General features: G+C 42.3%; 1 protein-coding gene across 8 annotated transcripts in view; it reads right to left on the bottom strand.

Annotated features, from left to right (window-relative positions):
• HELZ (helicase with zinc finger) overlaps positions 1-13788 on the bottom strand; it is a 165207-nt gene that overhangs the window by 50110 nt on the left and 101309 nt on the right. For all 8 annotated transcript variants that reach the window (XM_084837470.1, XM_084837471.1, XM_084837472.1 and 5 more), the window contains 4 exons: positions 12933-13078; positions 8953-9100; positions 5513-5696; positions 2982-3210 (listed from right to left, as the gene is read on the bottom strand). In XM_084837470.1, the coding sequence (XP_084693596.1) occupies positions 2982-3210; positions 5513-5696; positions 8953-9100; positions 12933-13078 (707 nt within the window). The remainder of the gene's footprint in view (positions 1-2981; positions 3211-5512; positions 5697-8952; positions 9101-12932; positions 13079-13788) is intronic.

Genomic DNA, 13788 nt, shown 5'->3' with positions numbered 1-13788 from the left:
CCTTTATATTCCCATAACCCTGTTTACCTTTTTAAAAAGTCTTTATTGCAGCATGCCTGAATTCTCTAGCAGTATTTTTAGACAGGGTACAATCAACTATTCACCGGGGGGGGGGGGGGGAGAGATAGCATGCTAAAAATAGTTCTCAAAATCGATGATGGACAAATAATTTAAAAACTAGGGGGCCCTTAAGCATATCTCAACCGCATTGCTTATTTAGACAAAAAAGGAGAAGATATAATCTGAATAGAACCTCCTTGTGGAGGATGATGGATAATGTTGGTAGAGGTGAAGCATTTCTTTTATGATGTCATTTGTGCATACATATTTGGTATGAAATGAAAGCACATTCCTAACTTTTACCCTACAAGGAAGGTCTAGTACAAGGAAATCATTCTGGGATATCACTGAATTCTCCATGTTGGTGTTGTCCCAGTAACATTTCAGTGGCCATAGTTTATCCATTTAGTAAGTAGTAGTTTCTTAAAGATGATGAAGATGACCATTTTAGATCTCTATCACAGCCAAAGCATTAGGCTTCTTTAAAAGATAAAATGTAAAAAATATAGCCACAAATATCCCTAAGCCTATCCTTGCCATCAAGAGACAAACCTCTCTGGCTCTCTTGCCTCTCAAATAGGAAATTTCTATGCTCGACAACTCATACTCTCCCCTCTCACGAAGGTGTAACAGCTGATGTCTAACCCAGCCCTACTACTCCTTCACGCTAAAGTTTTGTAATACTATACTCCAACTGGTAATTCACATAGACTGGGTTAATCAGACCTCCTTACTTCACATTCTCATCCCCCCAAACCAGAATTTATGTAAAGCTAAAGTGTGTAGGGGACCCAAGTGCACGTGTAAGCCCATGCCTTATTAGGGTTCCTGATTGCAGGAGCTCTCTAAGCCCCTGCCAAACACGCTTACAGAACCCTTTGCACATGGGGATGTTGGGGCTTGTGTCCCCTACACACTTTAGCTCTACTTGCATGCAGGCAAGTGCCTGCGTAAGGCTGTAAAGGAACCCAAATGGCATCAAAGCAACTGAAGCCCTTTGGTTCTATTCATTCATGGCAGCCAACAAGGCATCTGGTGCTGTTTTGTCCCCAGAGAATAAAGTCCAGTGGCTGGGATGAAATCTGCAAAGAAAGCAAGGGCTTGCAGATTCCTCTTTCTACCATAGACAGGTGCATGCTAGGACATACTAGCAGGGGCTTACTGTGGTAAAAGTTTCACAAACTGTAGCTGTATGTACACCTTTGATGGGGGGAAATGAATCTTTCCCTCGACTATCTCTTCACTCCCCCCACCCTTAACTCTGTGGCCTGGTTTGGACAGTTATATCTCAGCTTATTACGCCCAGATATGCGTGTTTTTTGCTCATGCATGGGGCTCCTCTGTTAATCGCAAATTGCGATTAAACCAGAAAGTCTCTAAGGGAGCAGTCCTATGGCCCTTAGCGTCTGAGAGGCCATAAGATATTTCGGATCCCTCCCCCCGGCCGGTGTGGAAAGAACTGAGCTAGCTGCTCTCCAAGGTCAGGAACTCAACCTCAGAGAAGTGGAGAAGGGGGCGTTCTAGTGGGCAGGGATGGGAGGAGACTGGAGAGACCCCCCCAAAGCGACCCAGCTAGATGGGCAAAAAAATGCAGGGTGGGAGGACGGGGAGGCTTCTGCTGCTCCTCCCACCCTGCACAGGATGATCATAAGCCTTGGAGTTCAGAGGCTTATGATCATAATTTCCCATTTCATCCAAAGCAAGAAATGGTAGTTACCAGCTTCAGAACAAGTCATTATATTAAACCAACAATCCAAAGCTGGTAACCAAAGCTGGATTGGATGAAACAGGCTACGGTGGTTAATTAGAGGCTTCCTATTTTAACTGCAACTCACAGTAAAGGGTGGAGCAAAAGGGCTGCATGCACAGACAAAAGACTTGTGCATATTTTGCCTTAGTGAACGGAGATATGATAGTCCAAATGCAGCCAGAGTGGGTTAATCCATTTGCATGTTCCCCAGTGCAAGAGGAAATGTAAGAGAACATTAAAGCTTTTAACAGCATGGATCAAATTCACTTTAAGAAAAGACGGAAGCCTAGAAATCTCCTTTTAAAAAAAGGTGGTCAGAATGTTATGTCTCCCAAGCATATTCTCTAGTTTGCGGCTATATTTGGTGAAAGTCTGCCAAGAGCTGATCTAAATATTCAGTAAAATAATGTGGTGCAGCTTTTTTTGTACACCTGGACTGTACAATTGCAGTCTGTGATGTGTGTGTGTGTGTGTGTGTGTGTGTGTTTGCATGTGAAAGAGAGAGAGAGAGAGAGAGAGAGAGAGAGAGAGAGATATTTGAATGCTTCCCCTATAAAAAACTAGCATGTTGGAAAGAAAGTCTTCTTTCTTTCCCTATAATATTTCTCTGTGACATTAATTTTTATGTGAAGGAAAGTATTTCATAAGGGAGCATTGAAACATGAAATTTCCACCCCCACCTATACAGTTTGGTGCGGGGGGAGGGGGTGCACGCAGATCAAACCTGTTTCCCACTAACTGCTGATAATAAAATATAATCTGCATAAGTCCAAAATGCCGCTTAGATCTCTTGTTGCCAGGAATTTATATATTCTTATATTAGACCTAGATTCTGTTGCTGGAGCATAGTCTTAATGTAGCCTGATAGAACAAGAGATGGAAATAATCCAGTTACTGAGGACAGACCTTTACTTACAGGCAATGTGGGGTTGGGGAGCACTGACATTTTTTTTCTCTTATGCTCAAAGTTTATCTAAAGATCATTTATCTAAAGATCTAAAGTTTATCTAAAGATCTAAAGTCAGCAGATGCCAGCATAGCAGGGCACAGCAAGTACATAAAGATGGGAATGGACAGCTTTCCTAATAGGAGGCCAATTATCAATTACCAAATACACAGTAAGATTCTCACGAGTACGATTTCCTTTTTGCTCGTAACACATTTGGTGTACCTGCATCTTCCAATGGAGCATAAAGCAATAGGGTCTCCCACGACAGCTACCAGGGACTGTGCTCTTGTAATAGCTGTGTTGAGAAGCTTGTAATTGGACAGAAAACCATAATCCAAGTCTTCTGTGGAATCTTCCAATAAATGTTCCTTCCGTTTTATTGGTGTTTGCTTGTGTTTGCATGTATGCCGTGTTCGTACTGTGCTGAGAAATAACACTCGGAACTGCTTTCCTGAAGAAGGAAAAGTATGAAGTAGTCTTAGCCAATTTCTTTGCTAGTAATACAACCAAATAACTGCACAGGTCGACTTTTTACATGTAATTCTGGCAACTGAATAGTTACTGCACACTTAAAGAGCATTGTGCTAAAATAATAAGAGTTTAAACAGTTCGATATTTTATTTATTTATAAGATTTTTTACCTGTCTTTTACAGCAATTAAAAATTTTAAAACACACACACAGCAGTAGCAAAAGATTTTTTAAGTTCCAAATGCAAACTGAAATAAATGTGTCTTCAGCAGTTTATTTTTTTTTAAGCCAGCCGTGATGAGGCCATGTGTCTCTCCCGGGGGAGGGAGTTCCACCACTGTGGGGCCACCACAGAGAAAGCCTATTTCTAGTATCTGCTAGCCTAATGGCTCTCACTTGTGGGCTGACACTGATCTTAATGCTTGGGCAGGCCATACACTTATAGGAGGACAACATGGTCATAAACTTTTAAGCCTTTAAAGGACGAAAACAGCACCTTGAATTCAACCCAGAAAAAAGGCAGCCAATGTAAATTATACAAAGAGGATCCAAGTGCCTCGCTCCCACGAGCATTCTAGCTGCCACATTCTGTAGAAATTGCAGTTCCTGAGCCGTCTTCAACAACAGCCCCACAAAAGCATATGACAGTAATCTAACCTGGTTGTAACCAAGGCATGTATCACTGTGGCTCGGTTAGCTTTCTTTAGATAGGGCCACAGCTGCCGAATCACTCAAAGGTAGTAAAAAACACTCCTGGCAACTGGCGCCATCAGCACCTCCATAGACAGCACTGAGTCCAGACTGCATAGCTGGCCCTTCATGGGGAGCATGACCACATCAAGAGTCAAATCTAAACCTCTCCAGTTTAGCAGATTTCCCAACCCACAGTACTTCTCATCTCATCCAGATTAAGTTTCAGCATGTTAGCCCTCATCCATCCCAATACTGCCCCCAGACACCTGTCCTGGGTTCTCCCAGTGGTTTCAGGTAGATGCTGAAAAGCATGGGAGACAAGACAGAACCTTGAGGCATCCTTAATGTCATTGGCCAAGAGGTGGAGAACCACAGTCTGGGTCAATTCCATCAGAAATGACTGGAGCCACTAGGCTCCAGGTCCCATCTGAAAGAGCCAGTCCAGGGACAAAATCTGCATAACAAATTGTTTTTGTTTTTTTTTCATAAAGACTCATGTTTTTTCTTGGGTGGGGGGATTAAATATAAAAAGGAATACAAAAAGGGTGCACATGACACTAATGGGTTTGCTACGGTGAGGCAGTCCCATGCCTGCTTAATAGCTGATGAGAATCACTTCCTTTGTCCATGTCCATAGAGGAAAGCTAATGTATGTTTGTGACACTAAATGGCCAGTTTTATACCAGCTCACCTTTTCAGGCAGACTAGATCTCTATAGGCAAGGGCAGGCAACTTACAGCCTTCCAGTTGTTTCAGCCAACAATTCCCATGAGCCCTAGCCAGCATAGCCAATGGTGATGGGAGTTGTAGGCCAAAACATCTGGCAGGTCACAGGTTGCTCTCTCCTGTACCAGGGAAACACTCAAAATGGTGCTGGGGCTGCTCTCATGGCAATATATGATGTCATAGATCTTTTAAAACATCCCAAGAAGGAATCTCAGCCATTTAACTTCTGTAAATAGAAAAATGACAGGCCCTGATAAGCAGTTAACAGGACTAATTTGACTGTGATCATTAATTTTTATCACCCCATCAATTTATCTTCTCAATAAGTAGTTAGTCTGTGAAGTTGCAAATGAAGTCAGCAATTTAGAGTTCTACCGCAGGACTCCATAAACAAACAGTGGCTGAAATATGTGAATCCATTTACAGGAAAATATTTTTAAATCACAATGGAGTTGGAACTCAAGGAATCCAGTCAATGTTCTAGTGCAGGGGCACACAACTTTTTTTGGCCTCAAGGGCCACATGTGATGCTGGCTCATTCATCAAGGGCCAGACATCCCAGAGATCTGGATACAGATTATTTCCTCACTACTAGAAAGAGTAAACTGCATATGGATTGCTGGGGAAGAGAGGAGACAGCCTCCTCTCCACCCTCTTCCCCAGCACTCTGATACAGATCACTCTTTCTTTGCTGCTGCTACTGATCTGCACAATTGGCGGGGAGGGGGGTATTCAAGAGCAGTTGCACTGAGTTGCATCTTAAAACAAAACACTAGAGAAAGTAATGTAAACTGCTGATACTCTGAGATCACTTCAAATTCTCAGCCGGGTTCACAGATCCATAGATATGTATGCACTGCTTACCCTGAACATTTAGCACTCTCTCAACACTGACATCAGACAATCTTTTCTTCCGAAGCTCTGCCCGAATTCGGAACACTTGATCAGCATATGGTGTTACAACACCTATGCTGCCATCATCCAATTTTCCCCAGGCTACTGGCCACTTTCTCCTCAGTTCTTCAACACGTTCCACTACTTCAAACACCTTGAAAGGGGGAAAAAATCATACTAAGGAGAACTAAGCACTGCCTTTTTTTAGTCTGGTATCATTACCTTGAATAAAAAGTAATACTTCAAAATACGGTTTAACAGAAGCATAGTATATAAGCTTTATTTTTTGTAATGTCCATTGAACTATAGCATCCTCCCCCATGATACTTAACGTTACACTTGGTAGGTGGGTCACTGCAATGATTGATACCATCACTGCATCCATAATTGCCTTAAATATGCAATCAGAACGACCCATAAAATCAGTAAGGAACCTAAGCTACTTAAAGCGTAAGTGCACAGAACATTAACTTTCTCTTGTTAAATTAGATAATGCTAATGCATATTTATAGAAGACTATATTTTTCATTACAGATTTTTTTATTTATTCTGTCTTTATTATAAGACTTAAAATAATACACAGCACATACTTCATATTTGTGTTTCATTGTCATGTCTGATGAGGCTTGGGCCAGGATGACCCCTCTTCAGAGGAAGCCCCCAATATTACAATGTCTGAAGATCCTATGGGTCCCCCAGACACCTCCAGTTTCTTAGGAGAAGCTACACCAAGGTCTAGGAAAAGTTACACCACCAGGAGCCTGAGGATGGTGTCCCCAATTCACCTGCAGAAGCTGCCTCATCTGTGGAATCAGAGAGGGAGCTTGAACTACCTCCAAGCCCTAGGGAATACCAGCATCAAAAGATGCAAGTGCAGGCGGCCATTTATTGATGGAGTGTGCATCTCAAGGCACAGAAGACCCAGGCTCCTTGGGAGTTAGGGATCTCCTCAGGAGTAGGGAACCTTGGCAACTGGGCAAATGAGTTGCAGGCAGCTGGGCCTGCAAGAACAGGCTGAAGAAGCTCCTAGATGAAGTCCGTTAGTTGCTGAAACAATTCAGGACCTTAGCTCTGTGCTGTCCAGATTCTTGTTCCTGCCTCCTATCTTGATTGACCTGTGCTACCTACTGCTGGAGCTCACTCCTGGAATCCTGCTCCACTTGGACTGCTCTACTGTGTTTAACCTCACCTTTGCCTCATGACCCAGTGTTTGGACCACACCCACTTTTGGGCTGCCTCACCATGCCTGACCTCAGCTTCTCCTTGTGTTTCTGGATTGCTCTGCTCTCTGACTGATACCATAATTCTCTTGGCCAGCCCCCTGCCTTGTGGCCTAGCTTCCCCCTTGCCTCTGGCTTGGAGATCAAGCCAGGACTAGACCAAGGCAGGACTGGTCAAGGCATTTTGGAAGAAACAAGAAACGGAAGTCCTGAAGACTGGGAACTCTGGTGGAAAAATTAGGGTTGATGAGCCACAAAAGGCACTTTAAAATGTCTTTAAGCCCTATTGGGTCAGGCTGTTCCCATGACCAAAATCTACTTGAAAGAGGAGCAGTGGACCATTCAGTCTGCTTTTTAAAAGCCTAGATTATGGCTCCAGCATCCCAACATTTCAAAGATGCCGCTCAGATCAAGGGAAGGGGTCTTGGTAAAAAAAATATAGCAATTTGCTGCAAAAAGGCTGCTCAGCTCCTGCTAAAGCAGAAGATGAGAGGGCATATAACCCACATAGGCAGTATTTTCAGCTTTCTGACAAATCTAGGTACTTCAGTGATCTGTGGAAACATAGCCCGTCCGTTTTGGACAACCTCAAGAACCTGAATATAAAATATAGTTGAACAAAAGAAATTGCTTGTGGAAAACTCTCACCGAGAAAGGACTGTTAGTTTACAGGATTGCTGACAATTAATAATGCACATATCTTTAAGTAATCATAATAGCCGTTGCATCAAAAAATAGATAACCCATTTTATGGGAATAAACTGCAGAAATAAATTGTGCAAATGAGGCAAGTTTAGATAAATTTACTGAATTTGCACATCACTGTAGTTGCACAATGGCATGTAGGGCCTTATTTATTGTTTTTGTATCATAAGAATAATTTTTTACTTTGTTTTTGTCACAGACTGTGAAAACCAAATTGGTGATGGGGTGCTGGGGGCTTGCAGATGTCTTTTACTGAGAACCAGCTTGAAGAATACATTTATGTATTTCATGTCTATACTGCCCAGCAGCTGAAGCTGTCTGGGCAGTTCACAAAACTTAAAACAATATAAGACCACAATAAAACATAGCATAAAACCTAAAAAGAAGTTTAGAAGGGCAACAGAGTAAAACTGAAGTAAAAACCAGCAGCAGTGGAAAGATCTAAAATGCACTAATATAGTTTTTAAAAATGGAAGGACTAAAAAGCTTGGAAGAATAAAAAGACCACAACATAGGTGCCAGCAAGCCTCTTTGCAGAGGGCATTCTACAACTGGGATGCTACCACTGAAAAGGCCCTCTTTTAGTAGCCAACTGCCTCATCTCATTTGGCTGAGGTACCTGGAAGAGGACTTCTAAATGATCTTACCGTCTGGGAAGTTATATACAGGAAGATGCAACCCTTCAGGTAACCTGCCCCCAAGCTGTTTAGGGTTTTCAAGGTTAATACTAAGACTTTGAATTGGGCCTGGAAATAGACTGAAGGGCAGTGTAGATCACACAGCACTGATGTAATATGATCATATCAGCCAGTTCCTGTTCACAATCTCAGTACCCTATTTGGACCAACTGAAGTTTCCAGACCATTGTCAAAGGCAGCCCCACATACAACAAATTGCTGTAATCCAAACGAAAGGTTACCAGAGTATGGGTAACCATAGCTAGGCTATCTATGTCCACACAGGGTTGTAACTGGTGTTATCAGCCTAAGCTATCTATTTCCTCTGCTATTGGTTTCATTTCTATGTACCACCCTAGATATTACATATGCTATTAAGACCAAGATAATTCATAGGTCCTGGCTATATAAAGTGCCTAGAAGCTAAGACCGAAAAATATCCATGACCCCTTCACACAAATGCTTCAACTGGGGTCATGGGAGGGAGCCAGCAAACCTTTGCTATGGCATGAAAAAGGCGAATCTGTACTGAAATCTGTGCAAGCTAGGGGCAGCTCACAACCACCTCACCACGGGCTGATGCAGCTGAAATTCAACACAGTGTGGCTTTTATATTAAAGAAGTGCACGAAGAGGACCTTGCTTACAAGCAAGTCATATCAATTTCCAAATTAGCATTCTTAGTATCTTAGTAGAAAACATCGAACAAGACATTTACAAAAAATACTTTCTTGAAGAGATGAAATAATGAAGTGGAGTGAAAATTATGATGATCAAGAAAGCAATTAAAGGTGAAACCAAAGTGCTACCTCTGCATTGTTGTAAAAAGCAGTACTGTTTTTTTCTTGCACATCTTCTCCTCGTGCTGTGAAGAAAGTCAGAGGGTAGAAATCTTTGTGCGCTGGCTGTTTTCCACTTGCCATCAATTTGCCCTCATAGAAAAGTTCAGAAGTATAACTGCAATGAAGGGGAACACAAGGTAAAATGTGGAAACTGTGTGTTAACATAAATTCCAGGGCCAAAACAAAATAATGTTCACTGTGCAAAACATATTCTGCTGTTCTACTGAATGGGAGGTGGAGCGGAGAAGCAAAAAGCTACATGTGCAGTTAAGACGATGGGGAAGATTTCAGTCATGCTTCTGTTATCTACATCAGCCTCCCCCAACTTTGTGCCCTCCAGACGTTCTGTATTACAATTCCCAGCAACTACTGACCATGCTGGCTGGAGCTGATGGGAGTTGAGGTCCAAAATATTTAGAGGCCACCAGGTTGGGGAAGACTGATCTAGATTACGATGAAGTCTTATATTTATGCAGAGAAAATTCTACTACTATCCATGATACAATATTCAAACACATTTTAAAAATAAAGCAGCTAAGAGTAGAGGGTTTTGGGCTGACGCTACAAAGGCTAAGGAACAAAGAACATCGGTAACAAAATGTGTATTAAAAGGCACTTGAAATTCTCACACCAAAGAGGCATAACATTTAAAATAAGACAGACAAGACAGGAGGTGAAAAGTGCCACATGCACGCACACACCCCTGTGGAACTGAAGGGATGTTCAAAAGCAGTTTGTAAAATTGCATGGGGATCTGCTGTTTAAAGGTGTGTGTGTGGGGGTGAAAATCCCACTGGACAGGCCAAGCCCTTGCGCATGGCTAAAACTGCTCTTTGGATCCCGGCCAAGAACTGAGATGAACAAACAACATGACTATTTAGAACAGAAAGGAGCAACTGCCAGCTGCTGCACCAAATTGCCTCTCCAAGGATACCATTTGCCGACCTTCTATTGCCAATCCAGATGTGTTTGTAAGGGGATATGGAGGTAGTGGATGTGACAATCAGACTTGCCACAAGCCCATTATGAGAGGTGGTAGAGGGCTCACCATTCTCCACTCTCTCCTCACAATGGCTGTTGAATAGAACTAATCGCTGACCAGGAATCAGGACTGCTTTTCATATGTAACTTGTTTCAAGGTCTGGATCGTGTAGACTTTTAAAAAGACAAGATGTTGCTATGTAGATACATAGCCATGAGCAGAAGCCCTGTGTGCATGTCTCAGCACACATATTGATTTTGACACCAAGAGGAAAGAGGTGAGATGGTCCAACAGACTAAAACAGATGTTTTTTAAAAAAAGTCTGTCCACCTTAACACTGGAGGTAAATATGTCAAAGAAGACTTAATTCCACATACTTCTCCAAAATGTCATTAATTAGCTATAATGGGTTACCATCCAACTAGACTGAACTAGTTGCACAAAAGTCTATATTTATATTGTTTATAGTCCATATAAACCTTCCCATTTCTATCTTCTAAATATTTGCCAGAAATTAAACCACACTTGAAATACGTTAGGGAATACATTAGCTATTCCATGTTATAGCCCAGTTTCAGTATGTATTTAATTTTTCAAACTTTCCTGTACATGATGATAAACTTGGGCTGAATGTAAATACAAAATTATTTACCAAATATGAGAGAAGAATTTAAATGTTAGCATTTTCTCCATGATAACACTGATGCATTTTAGCAAACATTATGGCCAAGTACATTATATATGCAACTATCAGTTCAGCAAAACGTAATAATGTAAACAACTGATTTATGTGCTTAAAGAAATAACTTCAAAGAACATGAGTAAAATTATATGTCTGGAAATTGGCTTATACTGTATACTCCTGCTTTCTGTACCTGTTCAGCTATGTAATTATATATAGTAGGAATGCTTTTTTACATATCCATTATGCTTGCTAAAATAGTCTAAGCAATAACATTTGATTAAGAATGTTAGATTTTTTAAAAATACTGCACTGATGAACCATCTACAGTATACTATATTGCTTTGTCACAGTTCTACTCCTGTTAATGGGACTATTCCAGAAAAAGAGCTCTTCTGAGAGCACCAACTTTACACTACAGCTTCAGATTATGAACTAGCACTGTATTATGGAGGGAAGGAGTGCACAATCTTTTGACCTGCTCCTATTAATTTAACCATGGTTAAGAGATCAACTATATCTGCTTCATTTTTAATTATCATTACCATTATTGTTATCATCATTATCCTCTTCCTCACTGATCTGCCTGTGGAAGCTTGCAGAGGCAACAAAGCTTCGAAATCCAGAATACTTTGTTAAGGTCTCTTCCCATGCCTCAATTTATGAGAGTCTGATTGGGCTCATACTCTGTCCCCATTAAGCTTAAGGTTTCTCCATGAATCCTCTCTCTGTGATAATCAGATAACTGTGTTGCTGCCTTGTCTGAGCTTCTGTCTCCTGTAGGGATGTTAGAGAATTCCGCCACGGATTCCAGGGAGGCCGAATTCCAGTGAATTCGGCCCCCCAGAACCCGTGGTGGAACGGAGCAACCCACCCCACCACCCCGCAAAAGCCCCACGAAACGGAGCCTACCTGGCTGTGGCTCCGGCGGCGGCAGCAGCAGCAGCTCTGGTGGCTCCAGCCGCTGCCGGGCTGCGGATGCAAATGGCGGCCACTACGCCAGCCGCCATTTGCGTCCCTGGCAATCCATGATAGGTTACATAAGTATCTATGTAGCCTATCATGGCTCAGGGCAGGGACGCAAATGGCGTAGCAGCTGCCATTTGCGTCCCTGCTTTTGCTGTGATAAGCTACGTAAATATTTACGTAGCCTATCACGGCAAAAGCGGGGACGCAAATGGCGTAGTGGCCGCCATTTGCATCCCCGCTTTTGCCGTGATAGGCTATGTAAGTATTTACATAGCCTATCACGGCTCAGCGAAGGGACGCAAATGGTGGCCGCAACGCCAGCCGCCATTTGCGTCCGTAGACCTGCTGTGCAGATGCACCCGGCTGGCGGCTCCGCAGAGTTGCTGCGCAGCGGAGCCGGCCAGGATAGGATTTTGGGGGGAGGTATGGCGCGCCTCCCCACCACCGCGAATGTCACCCTTCGAAAAGGTAAGCTACTTTCGTACATCCCTAGTCTCCTGCCTCCTTACAGCATTCCCCAGACCCACCTTTGTTCCTGCCTACCTCTTGAACCAGTTCCCCTGTTCCTGGAACATCATTGTAGTTTCAAACCACAACCTCGATTATAGACCTAAGAACTGTCTTCCTTGAATTGCCTTCACTTTTCCTAGTTTTCTGGCTTAGACCACTGGCATGTTAAGGAGACTGCTTCTGTCTTTGGGTCAACAGCTTTCATTAATAGACAGTATCTAGCTGAAAGCGCCTGAGTTTGCAAGTGACAGCAGTCTTCAACCCAGCCCGTGATAGCATTATTCTAGTTATCTGTACATCTAGCCGATCTGGGTGCTCCCCTGCTGTGCATATTCAGCTGGTTCCATTATAATAATTTTGGCAAGACTTCATACCAAATCCATGCCGCCTTTCAAGATGAGTGACTATATATGCAAAATACTTAAAATCCTTTGAGCTGGTTGTCAAGTGTGGGAGTGCAAGCGTGAGTGCAAGGACTCAGCTAAAGCTACATTAGAAATCATTATGTCAGCTAGACCATCAAAATAACCTTTGCTCTGGCTTCAGCAGCATCAACCACAATTCAAAAAGCCTAGATAACCTATTGGCTAAGCCTCACAGTATAAGAGTGTTTTCACTTATTCACTTTCAGCTTACAAAAACAGTAGCGTTTTATTATGCTAATAAAAGTTTTAGGTGATCACGCTTCTCTTTTCAACTAAATTTGGGAGTGCAATGCCAATGTGTGTGTTTTTTTTAAAGTTTCTATTAGACACTTGCGCCAGCCAAGCAAAAGTGTGATACAGTGGAAAAGTTCACACCTACTTGATGATAGCTTCATGGGAGCGATAGTTCTCACACAGCAAGATCCTGCATGGAAATTCTGCAGGGTAGTGTTCATAGAGACGATCAAGTAATGAAACATGAAGATTTCTTTCTCTGGCGAATTCACTGTACACAAAAGGACTAAGCTGCAACAGAGAAAAACCAAGAACATTTTTTTTTATTTAGCTTTATAACTGAATTAGAATATCTGTGCAGAATATTACCTCGCGCTGTGTTGTAAAATATCGGAAAAACTAATGGTATATCCATAGTAATGACATTAAGTGCCTCAACCTACAGTGAAAAAAATAAATAGGATGACACTTTATTCATAGCTTGCTCTCTGTGTCTCCAGGCAGCAAAATTATCAGTGGGTGAGGCTCCTGTGGTTCCAAATCACAAAACACTGAAGTAATGTGTAAAATTATTTTCTTTCTGTTGTCCTGGGAAGCAAAGAGGATACTGTAGTGCAGTAGTAGCTCCAAGTTTTTGATGGCCCTTGGCCAAGGCACCCACAATGGGCTCCCTCCCTCAGTGAGTCTTCACCATTGTCACCAACTACTATTGCTGCTATTGCTCCACATCCTCTTTCTCACCATTGCTACCACTTTCTCGCTTGCTTGACAGGCTGAGAGTCAGTGAGCACGAAGGCAGTGGCATCTACTGCTCCTCATTCTCACCACCATCACCACTGTTTGAACCCTTCCAAGTCTATCTGCTATCATCATCTCTCACATTTCTAATTGCCCAATCTTTTTCATTTCCTTTTGTGTTTATGTTTAATTGTCATCGTATGTGTGAGAAGGCTGCCCTTATCCATGATCTTTTTCTCTCTGAAGCTTACTCTTCATTTCCA

This window comes from Heloderma suspectum, chromosome 2 (assembly GCF_057233095.1).
Source record: "Heloderma suspectum isolate Gila_16-S chromosome 2, 16-S_ref, whole genome shotgun sequence".
NCBI lineage: Eukaryota > Metazoa > Chordata > Lepidosauria > Squamata > Helodermatidae > Heloderma > Heloderma suspectum.
The sequence above is the reverse complement of the archived record's forward strand: the minus strand, read 5'-3'. Positions and strand labels throughout refer to the sequence as shown.